Here is a 24,041-nt window from a genome sequence, read left to right as displayed (position 1 = left end):
TGTGTGGGAGGAAACTTCTACCAGCTTTACCATTTTTACCATGTAGTAAACTGCTAAAGAGAGCATGACAGCAACAGCTGACTTAGAACTCTATCATATATAAGTTTTACTCAGAAAAAAAAAAAAAGTTTTACTCAGGAACTACAGGTAGTAGAAAATAGTGTTTATAGATAGTCTCTAGCACTAAAAGAACCAGATTAAAATGCTGGCATCCTCACTTACTAGTTACAGAACCTCAAGCCTTAATTCTCCTAGTAATAAATTGAAAATACTTTTAAAGATTAAATAAGGTATTTCATCTAAAGTGCCTAATATAGTGCCTAAGAACAGTGATAAAAGTTTAAGATTATTAATAGTAGTATTGATGTATTAGCAGTAACATTAAATAATGGAGCAGTGTAAGGTAATAGGCAGAACCTCACCTTCTTTCATATCAGACAGACTTGGCTGGGCTTGGTGGTGCATGCCTGTAATCCCAACAATCCAGGAGGCTGAGATAGAAGGATCAGAAGTTTCACCAGAAGTTTCTCAGTAATGGAGTAAGGCCCAAAGCAATTTAGTAAGACCCTATCTCAAAATAAAAATTATTTAAAAAGCTAAGGATGTAGCTCAGTGGTAAATTGCCCCTGGGTTCAATCCCCAGGACCAAATAATAGTAATAAATTAAATAAATAAATCAGACAAATCTGCATTTGAGCCAAATTTTTTATCCCTTACCTCAACTTGCTTCCTCCGTGTAATATGCTTCAAGGATTGCTATATGGTTAAATTATATAACATGGACATATATAAAGTCCCCACTACAACATTTGGTGTATAACAGAAACTCCGAAACATCATCATCAGTGGCAGGGCTCAATTCACATAGAAAAGTCAAGAGAGTTTTGAGGAGAAAATCGCTGCTAACAACAGGTTTCTGATTCAAATGGAAATACAGCCTGGGTAGAAGAACCATAAAACTGGGTTAGGGGATGTAGTTCAGTGGTACAGCACTTGCCTACCATGTACAAGCCCTGGGTTCTATCCCCAGCACCACAATAAAACACATGTATAATTTTAAAAATCAGCAAACTATCACGTTTCCTACATTTCTGAAAATAGCTGCAGGGACCAACTGAACCCATTATTTCTCTTCCTAAATCTGCTCATCCTCTAGCATTCCCACCTCAATTAACAGTAGATTCTACCTTCCTTAGCAGGGTTTCTTAAATGTAGACCTACCTGTCCAGCCTCAAGGCTATGCAACCACATAGGGTTTCTCTTGTCTGAAGAGGATATGTATAGCTTTATTTCTTAATTAGGGATAGCTTTTGTTCTCCAATTCTTATGGAAAATAGTCTGTACCCAGAAGCCAGTGTGGTTTTACTAGGCCAAACAATCAATCACAATGCTGGTCCTCTGGCCCAGAGAGTCGTATAGGGCTCTTATTGGACCAATCAGAGATCTGCTATGGAATTTTTCAAACTGGCAGTAAAGGAAAAGCAGAAGAGCCACTTTGATGGCCATGGGAAAAAAAAAATGTGAGCTGGGAGCTACTAGGAGCTGGAGTCCCCACCTTCTGAGAAAAGTTCCTTTGAAAACTAAATCCATGAGAAAGGCAGACAAGTAGAGTAACACAGTTGGTCCTCAAATCCAGCCAGCTGCACTCCTGTTCTTCCCATTCTGTGCTATCAAGATTCAATAAATTCATCTTTTTGCCTATGCCAGTTCAAAGAGCTTCTGGCTCCTGGGAAAATTCATATCATCACAAAAAAGCAAGAGTGCTGCTATGCCAGGAGATGATTAGAACCTGGCATTCAATCAGTCTCTGCCAGGATGTCTTCCCTCCACAATTGCCCATGTGACTCACTAGGTCCCCTCTGTCTCAATTACAACATAGCAGTGTTCTACACAGCCAGATCCGTTGGTCACTGAATTCTCAAACATTATTATCTAAGGCTCCCTCTTCCAGTCTTAATTCTTCTAGCACAAATTTGGAAAACCCCAGAAAAGAATTTTGATTATTTTGGTTTGAGGCAAGTGCCCATCCTAGACCAATCAATGGGGGCTATGAGATGATGCACAGACACAGCTCTTTAGGCTAGCAGGAAAAGATACAGAAACAAGCAGCTTGGTTTTCTGATGTTTTTCACACTCTCATAATGCCAGCCTCAGCTCTTTTCCCAAATCACAACACAGGTAACACTGCATGTCATGTCAACATAACAGACAATGTTGCCAACAGAGAAAGCAGAAACAGGTATTCATCAACTTAAAAAAATATTGTAGTTGTAGATGGATACAATATCTTTATTTTATTTATTTATTTTATGTGGTACTGAGGATCGAACCCAGGGCCTCACACATGCTAAGCAAGCACTCTAACATTAAGCTATAATCTCAGCCCATTATTTATCAATTTTACAAGCCATTTGGCAAAATAAGTACCCTGAGATAAACTCCATGCACAGTCTGTTATCCCAGACTGTGCAATATAGCCATGTTTGAGTCCATTTTGAAATGCTGACAGAGTAAGCTCTGAGGCTCCTGCTGCAAATAAATAAATAAATCCTAGAGATTTATTTTATTTAAATTGGATTTCATTTCTGACCCTATAAGCATCTCTTCTTGTCATTGATGAAGGCCTGTCATAAAAGGTCACTGCTGCTTCTGTGTAATCTGTTGAACTTGATGTTCTAGAATACACAGAAAACATACAGAAGCCCAATATGTGCTTTTCTAAGTCAATGCACTATATTTGATTGAAACTAATTCTGAAGCAGATTCCTATGACCTGATATTGGATAATCCCTAATATAACCAAAGGTATTTAAATTAGGCACATAAAACTGAAGTCTCCTACTTTGCAAAATTACAAGGATGATAACATTTACTAAGGATTAATTATATATCAGGTGTTTGGGGGCACATCTTATTTAATCCTGCAACAACCTTGTCTACTTTTTATAGTCAAGTAAATGGCAGAGTTAGGATTAAATCTATGTCTAAATTGCTGGTTCTCAAAACCCTGTACTTCCCACCAAACCATACTACCTCCTGTCTACTTTCCTCTGATACACATGCCTTAAAATTTCAAGGAACTAGCTGGGCACAGCTATACAACCTTGTATTCCCAGTTCTCAGCAGACTAAGGCAGGGGAATCACCAAGTTCCAGGCCAGTCTTGGCAACTCAGCAAGACCCTGTATCAAAAAAATAAATTAATTAATTTAAAAGGACTGGGGATGTAGCTCAGAGATAAAGTGCCACTGGGTTCAATCCCCAATATTGCAATAAATAAATAAATATTCAAGAAACTAAATGCAATATGTATCCTATACTAGAATATGAAACAGAAAGCAGACATTAGTAGAAAAACTACTGAAATCCAAATAAAGCCTAGAATTTAACAAGTAGTAATGTGCTGATGTTAATTTGTTCAGGCAAATGTATCCTTCTAATCTAAGATGTTAACATTAGAGGCAACCATGTGAAGAGGAAGTGGGAACTCTATGTATTTTTGTGATTTTTCCACTAAGGCAAAATTATTCCAAAATGAAAAGTATGATTTAAAAAATTAAAGAAAAATTTGAACCTCAGGTATTGTCCTGAAGCTTGATACCTAACTGGATGTTTCCAAAAGAGTAGAAGCAAGTGGTTTTTCCTGTGACTATGAATTTTAAATCTACCAAAGACATCACTTCTGGCTTCATCAGATTAGGTTAATATAAAAACAAATTAAATACTATGTCAAATGACATCTTGGTTGACCAGCAATAAAATGCAGCCCCACAGTAATAAAGAAAACCTCTCATCAAGCTGATCATGACAGCAGGTGACCTAACCAGCTGTTTATAATGTGCTGCAGTAGGCAGTTATGGCTAGTTGGGAAGCAGAAAGGATGCAAGGCCATCCTGAAGCAAAGGTTAGGATGATGTCATTAAAAGGTTGGATTCTGAGAAAGAGCAGCAGCTGCCAGATCCAGTTGACCCACAGTAGTCAGAGGCAGAAATGGGTTTATCCCTGAGTTAGGACCTCAAGCAAACCTTGAAGAAGAGACACAACTGTAAACAGCAACAGACTGCACCCCCACACACTCAGCCTCAGACCAGAGTGCAATCTTCCATCTATCTGTGTTTGGAGAGAGCTGCTGATCTTGTACTGATCTCCTCCACGACACCACTCATAAAGTAAAGAATGGTGTTTCTTCCAGAAATATCATCTTCAGGAAAGGAACTATTTATCCAGAAACTATTTATCCATCCCCAGCACCCAGGTGGGGGTGGGGCAGTATTTATACATTTATATTAAAAATATTCTAAGACTTAAATTTCCAGACTGTTATAATTCTAAGCTTAGATCTCTTTTACACGACGTATCTAGGATAAACATATGGTTTAATATTCTGTATGCTTAATTACATCATGTTCATCCCAGTTGGATTGCCAGTCTTTCAAGTGACAAGGTTAAGCACATTTTTTAAAAAAAGGTTTCTTCTTTTTGCCTTTTCAGTGGGCTGCTCACACCATTTACTTCAAAGTTTTCAAACATTTTCCTCCTTTGAAATTTTAATTTACTCTAAATGCTTGCCCCCACAGAATATTCTCCAGTTCCATTTCAATCCTGGACCCTTTTGAATAGAAATCCTTGACAAAAACATCAAGGGGGTGGGATTATGGAGACATACTGAGAAGCTTCTGAATTGTCCTCTGAAGTTCTGTCATCTAGATGCTGAGGGTGTCTCTTTGTTCAGCCGTCCAGACCTTAAGGCCACACAACTAATGTGCCCTCTGGAATCACAGGATCTTTCTTTGAAAGAGTTGTCCAGTTTTCAGGGTACATTAGGTAACTGCCCGTACAGCAGCACAGCCAGAAAAGAATGTCGGTGCTTGCCTTCAGGTATAGGTGCCTGGGGGTCAGGAGCAGAGGGAAAGGCAAGGGGTGGAGTAGGAGGCGGGTGATCGACAGGGATAGACACAGTGTCTCCTCCTCCCTCTGAATGCGAAATAGCCAATGAGGTGGCGCGGCCAGGCCGGCCCGGCCGCCAGTGCCATATAGTATGCAGCAACCGGAGGAGTCACGTTGGGGGAACGGCAGAAAGCAGCTATCCGTTTACACTACTTTGCTCTAGCAGCTATCTTAATGGTGACTGCGTGGCCGGGGGGAAACCTGATCGGCCAGATCCAGCCGAAACCGGGAGGGAGGGAGTGGGCTTTCCGGAGGGGGGGAGGGGGAGGGAGACGAAGGAGGAGGAGTAAGAGAGGGGGAAAGAAAGAGGAAAAGAGTGCGAGGGAGTGAGGGAGGGAGGAAAATAAACAACAAAAAATGTCCTCTTCCTCCCCCACCGGGCAGATTGCAAGTGCGGCGGACATCAAGCAGGAGAATGGGATGGAAAGCGCCTCGGAAGGGCAGGAGGCGCACCGAGAAGTGGCGGGGGGCGCGGTGGCGGGGCTGAGCCCCCCGGCTCCAGTCCCTTTCCCCCTGGAGCCGGGGGACGCCGCGGCCGCCGCCGCCAGGGTGAGTGGAGAGGAAGGGGCAGTGGCGGCGGCGGCCGGAGCGGCGGCGGATCAGGTACAACTCCACTCGGAACTTCTGGGCAGGCACCACCACGCCGCCGCCAGCACCACCGCACAGACCCCGCTGGCCTTCTCGCCGGACCATGTCGCCTGCGTGTGCGAGGCGCTGCAGCAGGGGGGCAACCTGGACCGCCTGGCCCGGTTCCTGTGGTCCCTGCCCCAGAGCGACCTGCTACGTGGCAACGAGAGCCTGCTGAAGGCGCGGGCGCTCGTGGCCTTCCACCAGGGCATCTACCCTGAGCTCTACAGCATCCTCGAGAGCCACAGCTTCGAGTCGGCCAACCACCCGCTGCTGCAGCAGCTCTGGTACAAGGCGCGTTACACCGAGGCCGAACGAGCCCGCGGCCGGCCGCTGGGCGCCGTGGACAAGTACCGGCTACGCAGGAAATTCCCCCTGCCCCGCACCATCTGGGACGGCGAGGAGACGGTGTATTGTTTCAAGGAGAAGTCGCGCAACGCGCTCAAGGAGCTCTACAAGCAGAATCGCTACCCTTCGCCCGCCGAGAAGCGGCACCTGGCCAAGATCACCGGCCTCTCCCTCACCCAGGTCAGCAACTGGTTCAAGAACCGCCGGCAGCGCGACCGGAACCCCTCGGAGACCCAGTCCAAAAGGTGAGCGCCAACTTTTCTCCTCCTCCCCCTTCCTCTCCCCCACCCCCTTCCCGGCTTTCTTTTCCTCCAAGTGCTCGCAAACATGGCGCTTACCTTCCCCACCAGCCGGGTCCGGCTGCCCACCTCTCCCCGCCCCCCACCTCGCTCCTAGACCCGGAGCAGGGGGCGGCTGTAGCAAGGGGCGGAGGGAACCTCCCTCCTCACCCTCCCCCTCCTGCCCCCAGAAGTTTCTCGTCGCCTGCCTAGGTCTCAGTCCCCGCCCCCACCTCGGCTGGTCACCGCTGCCCGGCTTCCCACCCCCATTCCGCTGGCTTTGAAGTTGCCACTCTCTCCTTGGGTTCTGGCCGGGCGAAGGAGGGGCGTGCGGACGCTGGCAGGGCAACTCTCGCTGCCGCTTGAGGCCCGCGGAGGCAACCGAGCGCCGGCCGGGTCCGCACCTCTGCTGGGTCACACCCGGCCTGTCGTGCGCACACTCAGTATCCCCGGGGCTCGGTTGCCCCCGGGTCTTCCTTGGAGGTCAGCTGGGAAGCCCTGAGGGGAAAAGAACATTAGTGGGGGCTGGCGACCCAGAAGGGGTCTGAGGACGTCGAGGTTTTAACGTGACAGAGTTAATCATTCACCCTGCCGGTTGTGGTTCCTTTCGAGACCGCCGCAACGTGGGGTGCCGGGGCGGCTCGGCTGTGCCGTGTTTTGAAACCTGATTCTGAACAACTTCGGATCGGGTTTCAGCGCGGTAGGGATTGCAGGGCTGCTGGGGCCTCTTTCTGGGCCCCCTAACTGCGCGGCTCTCTACTGGTACTGTAGTTGGGAGGTGGGGGACTGGCTGGCATAGGCGGACAGCGGGAAAGAAGTAGGGGCGCTATCAATTCAGCCCCTCTTTGAGCTCCCACCCTGTTGGGCTTGAACTTTTTGGCTGACAGGTTTTTTCCCCTCTCCAAAAGAAATACCGGGTTTTCCACCTCTTTTGTGTGTCCTCCGGGAGTTATACACTTGGGGTGTGTGTGTGTGTGTGTGTGTGTGTGTGTGTACACGCGCGCGCATGTATGTATATATTGTTGGATGAGGTAAAGTAAGGAAAAGGTCGTCTAAAGAGATCGCATCTCCAGCCCTCGGGGACTGGAGAGAAAGAATCCAAACTCTGCTCGAAGGTTATGCTCAGGGAAGGAATCTGGGAGTCGGGAAGCCAGCCCGTCTGGGCCAGGTGAAGGTGATCACCTGGCGCATTCCAGAGCCCGCCGCGGCCCGCCCTTATAGCTCCTGCCCGTAGAACCCGGTGGGGGCCCGACGGCTGCCGAGTGCCTCGCCCAAGGCAGAGAGAGAGAGGCTCTGTGTCCTAGCCCGGCCTCGCGGTAACCAAAACAAAACGCGCACCGAGACTATAGAGCAACCTTCCGCAAACTTGCGAAGGGACCCAGAAAAAGCCCGTTGGTTAGGCCACGACACCTGCCCGCTAGAGGCCGCGGATCCCCGCGCCCAGGCACCAGCAGAATCTGCTAGGCAGGGGATCAAAGGGTGGTGAGCGGGCACAGTGCGCAGGCCAGCTGCCTTACAGCCTCCCTTCCTAAACTGGGCGCGTTCCCCGAGTCCCCGAGTCTCCGTCTACCCCCAAGCCAGTCTACCAACTTCATCCCTCTCCCCCCTAACTCCACGCCCCATTCCCCTAGTTGCTTGGTTTAGGCCCCTCTCCGGATCTACCACCCACCCGCACCCCCGTGAGTCACCCTCGCAGACGGCGACTGCGTCTCAGCCTCAGCTCGTAAATCAAAGGGCTTTCCGCGCTCCTGGCCCCGCAGCCCAAAGCCTGGGTAATCCCCTCCCCTCAGCATGAAAGCGAACCGCGGGCCACTACTGGGATGTCAGATCATCTACTGGGCCAAGTCCCACACCGCGCTTCCAAACTGCCTCTGTCCTGCTTCTTCTACCCAGCCTCTCTAGCCAAATGGGGGAAAAAGTCCACCACCAATCTCCAGCTCCAATTTGGTATCTCCCCCAAATCTGGGAGCAAAAGATTACAGTCATGCCTGGAACAGGATTGAGGACTCTGGGAAGGGGTCTGATAGTTACCAGGCCGCTGAATGACCCACACCCTTTGCCTCCCACCTCACCAGGGCACTGGATGGTGTTTGTTAAATAGGTCCCTATGGCTTCCTTTGGATTCAAAGGCGACTGCACATAACTGTTCTTGGGTTGAAAGTCTTTCCTACAACAAGGACAGCCTCTTTGTTGAATGAGAGAGTTGTCTGGTGGAGTAGAAGTTTGGGAGCAGGTGAGAAAATGGTCTCTTGTTAACTAATGGTGAATAAAGCTGAACACTTCACACCTTCTGCTCCTTTGGCAGTTTCACCTACCTCTAACACTAATCTGAATAGAGGGGAGGGGAAGCGTTCCTAAACAGGAAAAACCGATCACTTCATTTAATGAGATTTCCTGTGACATAAGTAGCAGCATATTTCCCAGTGAGGAATAGCATATCAGTGCTATAAAAAACAAAAATACATAACTATTCTGTAAATTCTGTTAGCTAAATCTACATCTTCCAGGTCTCTGACCTTTCCCTTAAAATATATTAAAAATGATTAGGACCTGAGAATTTCTCTTTCCTGATTCCCTGGTCAGAAACTGCTGAAAGGTCTCATAATTTTAACAGGACTAGTAGATATCCTGCTGTGCTTTCCTTAAATACTGCCCTTAATGGGTTTAGAAGTTATTTTCTAAACAAATGGCACCATGTAGAATGTCATCCCCCTGACCTTCTGAATGTCTTGATTTTCTCTTCCTTCTGTACAGTGAATCAGATGGAAATCCCAGCACTGAAGATGAATCCAGCAAGGGACATGAAGATTTGTCTCCTCACCCACTCTCAGGTTCATCAGATGGTGTCACCAACCTCAGCCTTTCCAGTCACATGGAGCCAGTATATATGCAACAAATTGGAAATACTAAGATACTAAGCTCTTCTGGAGTTTTGTTGAATGGAAGCTTGGTACCTGCAAGTACTTCACCTGTCTTCCTTAATGGTAATTCTTTTATTCAGGGACCCAATGGAGTTATCCTTAATGGATTAAATGTGGGAAATACACAGACAGTGTCATTGAACCCACCAAAACTGTCTTCAAACATTTTGAGCAATGGTGTAGCCATGACTGACATACTGGGATCTACCTCCCAGGATGTGAAGGAATTTAAAGTCCTCCAGAGTTCTGCTGCTAACTCAGCAGCCACCAACTCCTATAGCCCCAGTGCCCCCGTGTCATTCCCAGGCCTGATACCCAGCACTGAGGTGAAAAGAGAAGGCATTCAAACAGTGGCTTCCCAGGAGGGAAGCTCCGTAGTGACTTTTACTACACCAGTGCAAATTAACCAATATGGCATTGTCCAGATCCCTAATTCCGGAGCAAACGGCCACTTCCTTAATGGGAGCATTGGATTCTCTCCACTGCAGCTGCCTCCTGTCTCAGTGGCAGCTTCACAAGGTAAAAACCTCATTTGGTACCATAATGCACCAGCAAATGTGTTGGACTGCTGCTGAAAATGGCATATTTAGTGAGAGCTATAGATTGGTGTTACTATTCAGGTACGTCATTAACTCCACAGCTGCAGAACAACCTGATATAATTTTCCTTCACAACACCCATGTAATACACACAGCTTGCTTGATTTCCTTGCATTGTGGGATAAGATTTTATTTTCCAAAAACTGAATGGAAAATATAATTCATAAGTCTTATCAATTCTAGTTACAAAAATATGTCAATCAGTGCTTACAGAATAAGTAGTGGTATCCATTACTTGACATTTTTTTAATTAAAAATGAATAAAACTGTTAAGAATGTAAAAATGAGTTGAGCAGTTGATAAGCATATATATGCTTTACCTAAGCATTATTGAACAAAATTGTTTTAAATGAACAAGCAAAAAAAGACTATATCAGTTTTGTTTGAATCATGTTCCCCCTATAATTAAGACTACAACTTAAAATGACTTAAAATCAGAAAAATATGTGATTGGATTTCTGTTACTCAGGATATATACTCACCCCTAAATGTGCAAGTTTATTTATGAAAACAACTATAAGCCTTATTGATATATATTTGTGACTTTACTACTAGTAATCTGCTAGAGAAAGCACTGATCTCAAATTTGAGAAAGCCTAAGCTAATATGCCAGTTTTTCACTGACTTTAACCAAGTCTGGATCGTTTGTCATTGTAGAAAAATAAGAATAGTTAGAATTTGACCGTGGAGGTTACATGGTCCCTTGAATTCAAGAGTGGAAGATGTTGATGCATGTTTTTCTTTCTATAAGCAAATCTGAAAGTACAAATTTTTAATTAATTGCTGGCCTTCAAAATCAACTTTTCAGCTTTCTATGATTTTACCAAAAAGGAAAAAAAAAAAATAGGACTGGGGTCATGGCTCAATGGTAGAGCACTTGCCTTGCATGCTTGGGGCCCTGGGTTCAATTCTCAGCACCACATAAAAATTAAAAAATAAAAAGTGAAGGGGGAAAAAAAAAGGACCATATCTAACTTTTTTAAAAAAGAAAGAAATTAGTCAATTTATGAACAGTCCTGTTGTTTCCACAGCTATGATCTACTTCAGCTTATTGGAAGCATTAATGGGAAAATGATTGTAAATTTCTTTGTTTCTCTTTAAGCAAAATGTTAGTCAGATATGACAGCCCTGCAGCATACTGTTCAGTGTTCATTGTTGCAGCTAGGGCCAAAATATGAAAGCCACAGAAAAATTCAAAGTGTTTAATTTTACAATAATGTGGCTCTAACCCCTTTTCCCTCTTTAGGCAAATTTCCAAAAATAGGTAACATTTAAAAACAAAAACTTTTAACAAAAAGTGAGTATGTATATTGGAAGAAAAGAAAAGTTTAAAATGTTTGTTAGTTATAGTCTAGAAAAGTGCTACCATAGAAAATTATTATGAACTAATATCTAACTTTTTAAGTGTTCCATAGTTATTATTTTTTTAAGTGGGACATTTAATAAGAATAAAAGTGTATACAATTAGAGATTATGAAAAATTGTGCCCTACATATGTAATAAGAATTGTAATGCATTCTGCTGTTTTATAATAAAAAAATAAGAATTTTAAAAAATAGAATAAGAGTAGCATTTTCAGTTAAAATAGCTAAAAGACAGGGCTGTCAATCCTTAAACTGTCGGTGAATTGAGGGCATGAGTTTAATTAACTAGAAGAGTCCAATGAGCAAATTCCTTTATAGTAGTGTGTATTACAGTTCTTAAGAAAGCGTTTTGGGGATATGACTTCTCAAAAACACATAGAGCCTTGTTTCAAATGTCTAGATAAGGTAAACTTAACCTTTCTATTATTAGGGTTTAAATGAGAAAGTAGATTATTGTATCTTTTATTTATTAAAAATCTGAAAAAAAAATAAGGAGTTTCTTTTCTTACCATCATTACAAAGATTTACTTTGTACTTTGGAGTTTTAATAATTTTAAAATTAATGTTTAATAAACTCAGTTGCAGTTGTACTTAAAAATCATTTTTAGATTATATTTGCCTTTCCCCTTTCATTTGTATATAGTATAGTTTTTATACTTACAGAAGTATTATTTTACTTGTATTCAGTAGCCATTGGGAAAATGTTTCATGTGTTGTCTCTATTAAAAAATTGTTTTTGCACATATACACTGGTAAATAATTTCACAAGCACGCATACACAAAGTAAACATCTCTTTCAGATGGTTTTTGCTAAAGTCTAACAACCTACAAGAATTTTAGAGCATACGTTGAAGCCAAATGTTTTCATATAAAAGCACTTTTTTTCTCATTTGTAGAGCCTAAACAAACATTCATGTTAGGAAATAGCCCAAATATACCTAGAAATGTTTTTTTTTCCTTTCTTCTTTTTCTTTTTCTTTCTTCTTTTTCTTTTTCTTCACTTTTTTATAATTGTAGATGGAATGCCTTTATTTTATTTGTTTCTCTTTATGTGGTGCTAGGCAAGCACTCTGCCACTGAACTACAGCCCCAGCCAGAAATGATTTTCTTAACATCAATATTTCTGTGATGAAATTTTGTAGCAGTTACTTAGGACTTCAAATATACTATCTGTGTCTGCACCTTTTTCTCTCTCTCTCTCTCTCTCTCTCTCTCTCTCTCTCTCTCTCTCATTTAAAGACATATCTTGGCATTAGGGTGCTTAAAAATATTTGGAACACATATAAAGAGCCTCTGTAATAATTCACAATTATTCTAATAATTCAAGAAGAGAAATAATTCAGGGGAATTCCCTAATTTAACATTAGACCATTTTCGCAAATACTAAAGAGCTGACATCTTATTCAGAGGCAGGGTAAACAAATAGCACATCTGAATTCTGTCACAAATGCATCTCTTGCCCCAAATATGCATCTCTCCTTCAATAGCAGTATCTACGGACCTAAATCATCTGATTACCATCATTTCTCTTTTCCCATGTAAAGACTCGGGGGGGGGGGGCGTGGTGGAGATATATATATATATATATATATATATATATATTTGATGAAGGTGGGGTATCCAGTTCATTTACACTGCCTGAGTTATCTGATTTGAACATCTTCTGACTTTTCCACTTACATTTCTTTTTCTTTACAGACCATTATAGTGACAGTCTCAAAAGATACAAACCTTTTAGAGACACATTAGTTCTGATCCTTTATGTTAATATGTATTTTTAAAAGCAGATTTCAGTGTAATCATTAATTTTTCCTATCACTACAAAACTGAAAATTGAGAGCTGGCCCAACAACAGAAGAAAAAATCCTTTTGAGTGTTTTGTTGACTTCACATTACTTTATGGCTAGTTTGGTGAAAGTCTGCAACTTGTCTGTACAGGTTTATGTGGTTAACTTGTAAGCCTCAGGGAAACTCATTTTATGTGGTATTTTCTACATTTCCATTTTATGTCAGTCATTGAGCAGTCCAAAGCAAAGGCATTTTATTTTGCATTTATGTTTTCTAGTTGTACTGACGGTGCTAGCAATAATCATCAACTAATTAACAGATATCAGTTGATAATAATGAACCAACTTGATATATATATATAATATTTTGACATATATACATAGATATATAGTTTTTTTAACTTAGCATAAAGCTATAGTTTCAAGTGCTGAATGAAGGTGATTCTGAACCATGATTGGGCTGCATTATTACATAGAAGTTTCACTTTGCTAGACAACTATTCCTGAAGAAAAAAATCACATGGGTAAAGAAGTGATTTTTTTCTCTTTCTCTATCACTTCCATCAATGCTAATCATTACTTTATTTTTTCCTAGGTAATATTTCAGTAAACTCAAGCACTTCGGATGGGGGCACATTTACAAGTGAATCTGCCACAGTCCAGCAAGGAAAGGTTTTCTTGAGCTCTATTGCTCCCAGTGCAGTGGTATACACTGTTCCTAATTCAGGCCAGACTGTAGGATCTGTGAAACAGGAAAATTTGGAAAGGAGCCTGGTATTCAGTCAGTTGATGCCTGTCAATCAGAATGCACAAGTAAATGCAAACCTGTCTTCTGAAAATATCTCGGGGAGTGGCCTCCATTCACTGGCCTCCTCATTAGTTAATGTATCCCCAGCTCACAATTTTTCCCTGACTCCCCCTACACTACTAAATCCCACCGAGCTAAACCCTGACATTGCTGATAGCCAGCCAATGTCTGCACCTGTGGCAAACAAATCTACTGTGACATCTGTCAGCAACACTAACTATGCAACTCTTCAGAACTGCTCCCTTATTACTGGCCAAGACCTATTGTCAGTCCCTATGACTCAGGCTGCCCTTGGAGAAATAGTTCCTGCTGCTGAAGACCAGGTGGGTCATGCCTCCCCAGCAGTACACCAGGATTTTGTCAGAGAACATCGTTTGGTTCTGCAATCAGTAGCTAACATAAAAGAGAATTTCTTACAAAATTCTGAGAGTAAAGCAACAAGCAGCTTAATGATGCTGGACTCCAAATCCAAGTATGTCCTAGATAGCATGGTTGAAACTGTCTGTGAAGACCTGGAAACAGACAAAAAAGAGCTTGCCAAGCTCCAAACTGTCCAGTTGGATGAAGATATGCAAGATTTATAAACTTTATCCCCAAACCCTTTTTGTGGCATCAGCAGCAAATCTTTTCATGAAGCCCCAAATCAAAACATTTTCCCATTGAAAGGAAAATATCTACTTTTGCAAGTAAATGCATTCAAGAAACTTTGGATTGATCTGCATGAAGATCAGTTAAAAATACAATCGTAGAACTGCATTGCTGCAGCTTTTTTGTTCACACATAATGTTCTCTTTTAAATAGATGGAGACAAAGGAACAAGATGAAACGTATCAAGTCAGAGTATATCATTTAGTTGGCAATATCATTCTAAGGTCAAAATAGAACTTTATAGTTTTTTAAATTAAAAATGCATACACCTAACAGAATTAAGTATAGCTAAAGACTGTTAGAAACAATGCAATTGTTTTTGTTTACTTTTACTCCATGGGCATTGATAAGGTTAAGAAACAAATGGTACTGCAAACTATTTTAAGAGTGTTTTTTTTTTAAGGTTAAATAGCTTAAAACATTATATATATATGTATATGCGTACACACATTTCTCTTTCAGCGTTTTTGAGGAAGTCTTGGTTAAGTCTCTACACATTTCCAAATATTATTGCTAACAGTTCATTGTGGCTGAGGAAGTTTGAACCTCCACAAAAACTCTGAAACACTTCAGTATGAATGTAAATATATCAGTTCTGTAAGTAGGATTTGAGTAAGTACGGTGAATTTTATTTATACTGTGTATGTTTCTCTTATACTTCAGGCGTTATAAACTGAAAAGAAAAATGTTTTCTTACTGTTTAATTTATTTTTATTGTTTGAACAGGAAGCGAACATCATTGTTTCCAACAAACTTTTACTTTTTTGTAGAATTTTAAAAACAATGATTTTTATCAGGAGTCTATTAAGGTCAATATTAATAACACTGAAACAGGAACTCTAACTCCCAATATTGGAATTTTGGTACTTTTTTTCATACCTTTGTTCTTTATTTAGCAACACAATTCATTTAAATATGTTTTATATAGAATTCTATGTGCCTTTTTACCTTGTGGCCTTTTATTAGTAGTGAGGTACAGAAGTGTCAACAAAAGCACTGATGATTCTTTTCTACTATCTAACAGGGTCAATTTCATCCCAATTGCTTTAAGTCTGGAGAACTTAAGTTTCACTAAATAATATGTGTTATGATTATCATGCAAATGGATCAATTATTATTGATGATTTTTATTACAGTGAAAATAAACTGTAGAAGACCATGTAAAATCAATTATGCAGCCAGGAAAACAAAAATTTTAAAGAAAAAAATATGTATTTTTTTTCCTATTGAGCAAAATTCTATCCCATCGAAACTTCATTCTTAGTGTTTTGAATCAGTTATTACACTATAACACATGACTGTTTGCACTATATTAACAAGTCTTTTGTAAAAGTAAATTTTGGGGGTTTCTTTAAGTTTTCTTGATAACGTTTATGTTTATCAGGACTCTGAATGCAAGATGTAATAATGCAATTCATTTATATAGTGAATAAAGTTACCTCTGGCCTCTAAAAAGCCAGAAAAGTGAAAAATGGTCTCTTCAGTGAGGACTTAAAGTTGTTAAACATAAAAATGTTACATCTTGTTTACTTTAAGATGTGGACAAAGCGTCCTCTATAGAGCTCTGCATGCCCATCAGCAGAGCATATTGAATAAGGGCCATAGAGTACTTAACTTTTGCTATTGTTACAAATGTAAATCACAGGCATAGATGAAAACACCTATGTAGAATTCTTCTCCCTTCATTTTGATAAAGAACTTACTACATCTTTCTTTTTTTTTTTTTTTATGAAATTGGTGACTATTCCTAAGCTGCTGAAACTATGTTTTTTGCCTTGGTTTTTACAAAGTCAGGTGTTTTAGAGCTCTCTTCCATTCTACCACTACTTATACAGCTTTCTTTTTCTTTGGTTCTATGTTATCAAGATTAATTACATGGCTCTGTACTGTAGTGTACATAAAAATGATGTTTTCCATTTGATTACTGCAACTATCAAGAGTTTGTTAATTATTTAAAACTACTCATCCAGTAAGCAGGTTTTAAAAGTTATATATGGCACATATGTAACTGGAAAAATTTTATATGTCTTCCAAAAATATAAGCCTTTTATTTAGAGTTCTTCTCCCCTTATGAAAAAGATAGCACAAAACTTAAGACTTACCTAGGAAACCCCTTTATATTTTCAACATGATATAATAATAACCCTACAATTATTCTAGGTAGCTACACAATATACCAGGTTAAGAATCAATGCACATTGTAAAGAACTTATTGTTCTTTTCTATTCTTTCAGTAAAGTAAGGGCCAGTTGGCATGTAGCCCATGTATATGTGAATGGAATAAGATAAACCCCATGATCTCCTTGCACAGAATTGCAAATTTTTTTTATTATTTTTTGCAATATCAAGGGCCAGACTCAGAACCCTTGGAGTTCATGTGGCAAAATATCCTTACATAAACCAATGCTTGAAGATGCTACAGATGACCCTCTAGTGGCCCCGAAGAAGAATTGGAATGGGGCAAATAACCCTTCAGATCCCAACCCCTGCTGCTGGCTTTTGGGATTTTTGGTGTGAGCCTATCTATGCACTCTATCAGCCAGAATTTGGCATTTTGCTCTTAGTCATATCTAGTAAAGGACAGTCTGTTGTTTAAATAGAAGGTGTATTTGTTTCTTAAGCAAGAGCACCTGGGTTATACTGCATTATATCTCATGTATAATTATAGTAAAGACTCTGAATTAAACACACACTCTAATGCCTTTCTTATGTTGTGAAAGGCAGGTAGATGTTTTAGCCATAGATTTAAAAAAGAAAAAAATAGTTAAATTGCACACTGACCTTAAATCTCCCTGTATGTGCCCTTGTATCTTGCATGTTAAAAGTTGGATAATTGGGCATGTGTAGCAGCAACCTGCCCTGCTACATCCTAGAGAGTGTGCTTTCTTACATAGCCACCAGTACTTAACATTCTTTAAAATGTGTTAACAGATCATCTCATATAAAAATAATTCAGGAAAACTGTAGGGAAAAGAAATATATTTTACAAAAGATGTTTCAAAGTCATCCTACTACTTAGATGATAGGGTCTAACAGTTATTTTGTATCTAACTGATACATTTCAAGTTAATTAAATATTACCACCATACATTTTATTAGTCAAAATTATATAGCATGTGATTCTTTTGGCTTTCAGGGTTCTCAAAATTTTTTATTCTTTTGTTGCATGTTCTATATGTTCAGAGGCAATCAGTTATGTACTCAAAATGGTTTTACTGTGCCTTACACAAAGAAACTCTATACAGAATGTATATCATGGGGTGGGGGAACAGAGTCTTTACTGCACTGTTAGGTGATGGCACACAGAGCATGTCCCAGAACATTTCTGTGCTTAATTACCCAACCAAAGAGATCTAAAGTATGTATGTTGTACTGTAATGGGGGTTTATGCCTGGACAATTAAGTGTTTTATTTGTTTTCTGAAATGATGTGAACTTATTTTTCTAAACACTATGCTAAATAAACTTTATATTTATACATATCCTGTGCTGGGAAAAAAAAGTTATTTGAAGAACATGGTGTTTTTAAATGTGAGTAACCCATCTTACTAGGCAAGAAATGGGAAGTAATATTGGCTTTGTCACTGAAAAAGCAGAGAAGAGTAAGAAAGCACACGCATAAGCATTTCAAAAACTGGCAAATACTTATGAGACCAGTTGGAGACATTTCGGAAAATAATATCTGATCTTTGTACAGAATTATGCAATTCACTTAACTGTACCACACACTCAGAGCTAAACTATTACATTTTAGCCTTAGAAGGGAGAAATGTGCCTTACTCATTTTTGTGTCCCAAGAGCTCAATGTGGTAGCTGGCATATAGTAGGTATTCTGTATGGGGATAAATTGAAAGTGTTCCCAAGTCAATTAAAAGAGCTCAACATTACCCATCCCTAGGGCACTACCATTAGCCCAAGTCTGGTTACACCAGTTTGAAAGTTATGGGCAGAACTGCATTGCTGCTGAATGTAGAAGACCTAGGCCTTGGTAGAGTTTGGTCCTAATTTTAAAATTCTGTGACATCTGACCTACAATGCCCTTCACTGAAAAAGAGGAGATTAAAAGTAGATTGTACAGGTCTATTACAAAACTAGTTAAAACATAAGATTTATTTCAGATAATTATGTCAGTCATTTTTATATTTTGTTATTCTGCTCATTTATCTAGCAACTTTGTGTCCAGTAGTTAAGCCAGTTAAATGAAATAGTGTCTTGGTAAATGAGTACAGGGTCAGAATCATGGAATTGTTACATTTTATAACATTTTACTCAAATATTTTTAAACATTTGACAAAGTAGCTGCCCCATTTAAAACTTTTGTGGCTCTTAAGAAACTAGCAAATTAAACTTGCCAATGGGAATTCATTGCCTTCAGCTATGCAGTTCCATTCCAGTTTTCCAGAAGGAATAATTAATGTGGAAATTTACCTTTGCACATCACCATTTCCAGTACAAGAGACAGTAAATAAACAAGATGCATTCAGATAATGGTCAGTGCTATAAAGTCAATAGTAAAGAGTATATGGACTTGAGAATAGGGAATGGTAGAACATTTCAGCAGAGATGTTTGAATGATGAGAGGGATGCCAGCCAGCAAGACCCAGAAAAGAGCATTTCAGACATGGAAAAGCAAGTGCAAAGGCCCTGAGGGACAAGCAGACTGTCTGGATTGCTGTGTTAACTAGGGGTCCTGTGATAGGAGACGTAGTCAGAAAGGTAGACAGGGCCTAGTTACAAGTAAAGCTTTATGGGTCTGTGCCAAATAGTTTGAATATGAGTCTGAGAATCTACCAGTGGCTTTTAAGCAAAGAGTAATATAATGATTTACCCTTTAAAATGTCATCATGACAGGGATGTAACTCAGTGGTAGAGCCCTGGGTTTGATCTCTAGCACCGCAGGGGACAGGGGATACACACACACACCCACACATACACACACACACACACACACACACAGAGACAGGGGGGCCTCTTTGAAGAATGGACTTACCGTATTGCCCTAAGATGAGCTGTCTGACAGGAAATACTTCAGGAGCTCTTGAACAGCACCTAGGGCAGTTTGCTCCCAAATGTTTCCAGAATTTTATCATCTTCAAGCTTTAGATCTACTCTGCCTCTTGCTGTTTTTTGAAGCTGCTGAGGGTGACTATCTCAGCCTTAATCTGTCCCTGAACTCCAGCTGGTAGATCAAGCTCCCCAGTGGATACTTTCAGAATGTTCTTATCTCCTCAGGCTCTATCTGTGAAGTATTAAGCCATTACCTTCTCCCCAAACCCATTACCTACTGTCTGGTCCCCATCTTAGCAGCAGTTTTCACCTGGTTTGGCCAAGCAAAAAAGCTGGATGCACTATGGAGTCTTCTCTCCCTTTCTCCTCTCCTCCATGAGATGACAAGTCTAGGCAAGTCTGTGGTTTAACAGTCTCTTGAATCACTTCCTTTCTCTCCATTTCTAGGTTTACCTCTATCATTTAAGCCATTATCATAGCTGGACTGAATTATTGCAGATTTCCTACCTGGTCTCCCATTGTCTGCTTCTTGTTTTGGTCACATTACAATAAGGCCTAGATGGAACATTTAAAATTAAATACTTATCCTGGACTAATTTTCCAGTTTAAAACCTTCGATGACACTCCATTACTTATGAAATAACACTCAACCCAAAACAAGTCCCAAGATCCAGACCCTGCCTCTCTGTCTAGTCACATTTCTAGCCACATGAAACTTCCTCAAAGAGACAAGATTTTTCCTGGCAAGGTGATGCATGCCTATAATCCCAGAAACTTGGGAGATTGAGGCAGGAGGATCACAGGTTTGAAACCAGTCTCAGCAACTTAGTGAGACCCTGTCTCAAAATAAAAAGGGCTGGGGATGTGGCTAAGTGGTAAAGCACCCCTGGGTTAAATCCCCAGTACGGAAGGAAGGAAGGAAGGAAGGAAGGAAGGAAGGAAGGAAGGAAGGAAGGAAGGAAGGGAGGGAGGGAGGGAGGGAGGGAGGGAGGGAGGGAGGGAGGGAGGGAGGGAAATCTCTCTTTCCTTTCCTTTTTTGCCATACTGAGGATTAACCCAGGGCTTTGTCCATGCCAGGCAAGTACTTTACCACCAAGATCTTTTATAACTTACCCAATCCCCAAGACTCACTCAGTGTGACCTCTTCCAAGAAGCCTTTGTCTTCCCCTCATAAGTAGAACAGTATGATTATATAGGGATTTATAGCTTTCTTTAGTGTTACTTATTATACCAGTCTAAGGATGTGTTTGCCTCTCTATGTTTTCATCTTTGTTTTCCCAGCATTTAGTATTATTCTTAGAGCATAGTAGGCACTTAAAAATTATTTGTTGAATGAATAGTGATTCTTATCTTTTTTTTTCTTTTTTCTTTTTTCAGTATCTGGGATCAAACCCAAACCCTGGGATCAGACCTCATGCATGCTAGGCAAACATTTCACCACTGAGCAATACCACTATCCCCATTTGTCCCTTTAAATCATTTTCCTGATGAATTAGGGAACTATATGGTTAAAGTATTATCACACTCTCCACCCACCCCACCATGCTGAGATCAGACTCTGGACCTTACCTGTGCTAGATAAGTACTCTGTCACTGAGTTACATCTGCAGACTTTATAGCCATTTAGAAACCAAAAATAAATCAATACATTTTGGGATAGAGCCTAGAGTGGTTCTTTAATTCTTCCAATATTAGTGGACAATCTTTATGGTGATTGTTTTCCTTACTGCTCTAAGTTTTTTTCCACTTACTTCCAAGTTTGAGGCTGAATTCTAGATGATAGAAGCAGGCTAAAGTTTGACACAGACATAGGACATTAACAAAAACATACTCACTGAACCCTTTTAGATCAATGTTTCAAAATAGCACTGATGGAGCTGGGGCTGTAGCTCAGTGGTAGAGTGCCTGTCTAGCACATGTGAGGCACCAGGTTCCGATCCTCAGCACCACATAGAAATAAATAAAGATATTGTGTCCAGATATAGCTAAAATTTTTTTTAAAATAGCACTGATGTACAGAAAATCTATATTTATATAAAGATATTCTTTCTAAAAATATTCTCTCTGTGGATATACTATATTATTTGCATTTGAACTCAACAAATATCTAAAGCATCTGAAAAAATAGACAGGCATAGTGGCACATACCTACTGTAATCCCAACAGCTTGGAAGGCTGAGGCAGCAGGATCACAAGTTTGAAGCCAGTCTCGGCAACTTAGCAAGGACCTAAGCAATTTAGCAAGACCCTCAAATATTAAAAAGGGGGAGGGTGCTGGGGATGTGGATCAGTGGTTAAAGGACCTGGGTTCAATTCTTGATACCAAAATGATGATGATGATGATGATGATGATGATAAATCTGAAAATATAATAAATGAAATGGAGATGTAACCATCTGAAAATCTACATTCTAATTATATTATATTAGTGAATTGCTGTTTCTCAAATTTCAATCCCAGCCCTTTCTTTCTTTCTTCAAGGTGGAAAACTATTTATGAAAAACTTTAAGTACGGGGGGGGGGGGGGGGAGTGGGGGCGGGGGGGGGGGGCGGGGGTTGTGGCTCAGTGGTAGAGCGCTCGCCTAGCATGTGCGGGGGCCCTGGGTTCAATCCTCAGCACCACATATAAATAGAGGTATTATGTGCAACAACAACTAAAAAATAAATAAATATTTTTTAAAAAAACTTTAAGTCCCTTAGAAACACTCTCAAATACAGTAGCCATTGAATGCTAAATACATTCTGTTTATCATGTGGAAGCAAGAAAATCCTTTTCTACGTTATTCTTTGGCCTATAAGTAAAAGTGCCTTTTAGTTTTTTTTTTTCTGTAATCCAACATTTGTAATTAATCTATACTGACAGACCTCTTTTCAGTCTTAGTTAGGTTTCTCCATGAAAACTGTCAGATATATTTTTAAATCAAGTGATTTTTTAACAAAGAAAAGAAAATAGTTAAGTGAAAACTTTAATATCCTAAATCTGATCATATTACCTTAAATGCCTGATGATCATATGACCTTACCTGCATACTCCCCAGAGATAAAAATAACACATATACATCCCCCATCCAATTTCACTGATGTGAAGAATCTGGCCACATTCAGTGGAGATTTCAGCTCTCAAGTGCCAATCTGATAAATCCTAAATCTTGGCAATGCCAATGTATTCATACATACACATAAAACCAAGCTTCTGACTTGGACCCATGCTTATGTTCTAGAGGAGCAAAATTGTGCTTCCAGCCTCTAGAAACATCAACACATTTGAAAAGTTCCCAGAGCACTGCCTGATTGCATTGGTATACTCAATTTAAACCAAAACCCAGTCTACATGTGCCAAGAGCTTAACTTGGCATTGAGGAGTCAAAGATGGTTAGACTTTAACATCAAAGAACTAAGTTCAGTGAATTAGGGTGTCCCTATTATGTAGGGGAAATTGCAATAATAGTTTAACACTTTACGTCTTTTTTTTTTTGTTTTTTCTTTTTCTTTTTTGATACTTAGTATTGAACCCAGGGGCACTTTACCACTGAGCTACATCCCTGGCCCCCCCTTATTTCTTACTTTGAGACATGGTCTCATCATTTGCCCAGGCTGACCTCAAACTTGAAATCCTTCTGCCTCAGCATCCTAAGTGGCAGGGATCATGATGTGCCACTGAGTCTGGGCTACCACTTTAAGTCTTAATCTCATTCAAAAACCTTTACAGAAATACCTAGAATAATGTTTGACTAAATATTTGGATACTCTATAGCCCGGTCAAGTTGACACATAAAATTAATCATCACAAACTACTACTTACAAGCTGAGTGACCTTCCTAAGCAGATTACTTCTCTCTTTCTGCTTTCTCACTTGTAAACTGGGAAAAACTGTAGTACCTACTGTGGATTTTTTTTTTGAGAGGAGCATATAAATTCATGCATGCAAAGTACTTAGCAAAGTGCATAATAATTGCTACTTATTAATATTAATCTTTTAACTTGCTGCATATGATTCCATTGTATAAATAGGTTATAATCCATTCAACAGATTATATACTGATAAATTTTGATTTTTTCCAATTTTTGTACAACTGGGAAATGTCACCCCCAAAACCATACACACACACACACACACACACACACACACACACATACACATGTGTATATACATATATAAATATACACATACACCATACACACTTATGTTCACATGCATATATAACTATATCTGCATACATATTTATACATGTAAATATAACTGTATATCTATATAGCTATAGATATATTAAATGCTTTCAAGATGATCTTTATAGATATATCTTTAGGTACACCCAGAATTTATATATACACACACACACACACACACACACACACACACACATATACTTTTTGGTGTTGGGGATCAAACCCATAGCATCACACATGCAAAGCGCAGGATATACCACTGAGCTACACCCTCATCCCCATAATTATTTCATTATGATTAATCCTTATAAGTGAAATTTCTTGGTTAGGCGAAGAAATATTTTCAAAACTTTCAATAAAATACACACTCATACTCTGCCCTTTGACTTTGCAGTATCTTGTCCTTGAGATACTTATACTTCTCTGTTTCACTGATATTGGGTTTGGTGTGCAACTTCTAATGAAATGTGAGCAGATATAACATGTAACAAAAAGCTTTAAGTTTACCAACATGGTTTCCCTAATTGTCTTGGATATTCCTT

At 40.1% G+C, this 24,041-nt stretch overlaps 1 protein-coding gene across 3 annotated transcripts; it reads left to right on the top strand.

The window, feature by feature from the left end:
- The first annotated feature begins 4,990 nt into the window (after positions 1 to 4,990).
- Positions 4,991 to 17,807, top strand: Six4 (SIX homeobox 4). 3 transcript variants are annotated; one of them, XM_040275868.2, is made up of 4 exons: positions 4,991 to 5,123; positions 5,331 to 6,166; positions 8,954 to 9,639; positions 13,466 to 17,807. In XM_040275868.2, the coding sequence occupies exons 1-4, from the start codon at positions 5,121 to 5,123 to the stop codon at positions 14,260 to 14,262; spliced, it is 2,322 nt and encodes a 773-aa protein (XP_040131802.2). In that variant the 5' UTR covers positions 4,991 to 5,120; the 3' UTR covers positions 14,263 to 17,807. The 3 variants fall into 3 exon arrangements, with proteins under 3 accessions (XP_040131802.2, XP_013212964.2, XP_005322822.2); XM_013357510.3 differs by lacking the exon at positions 4,991 to 5,123 and having other exon boundaries at positions 5,211 to 6,166; positions 8,954 to 9,183; XM_005322765.4 differs by lacking the exon at positions 4,991 to 5,123 and having other exon boundaries at positions 5,211 to 6,166.
- The last annotated feature ends 6,234 nt before the right edge of the window (positions 17,808 to 24,041 follow it).

The sequence above is a fragment of the Ictidomys tridecemlineatus genome, chromosome 5, assembly GCF_052094955.1.
Source record: "Ictidomys tridecemlineatus isolate mIctTri1 chromosome 5, mIctTri1.hap1, whole genome shotgun sequence".
NCBI lineage: Eukaryota > Metazoa > Chordata > Mammalia > Rodentia > Sciuridae > Ictidomys > Ictidomys tridecemlineatus.
The sequence above is the reverse complement of the archived record's forward strand: the minus strand, read 5'-3'. Positions and strand labels throughout refer to the sequence as shown.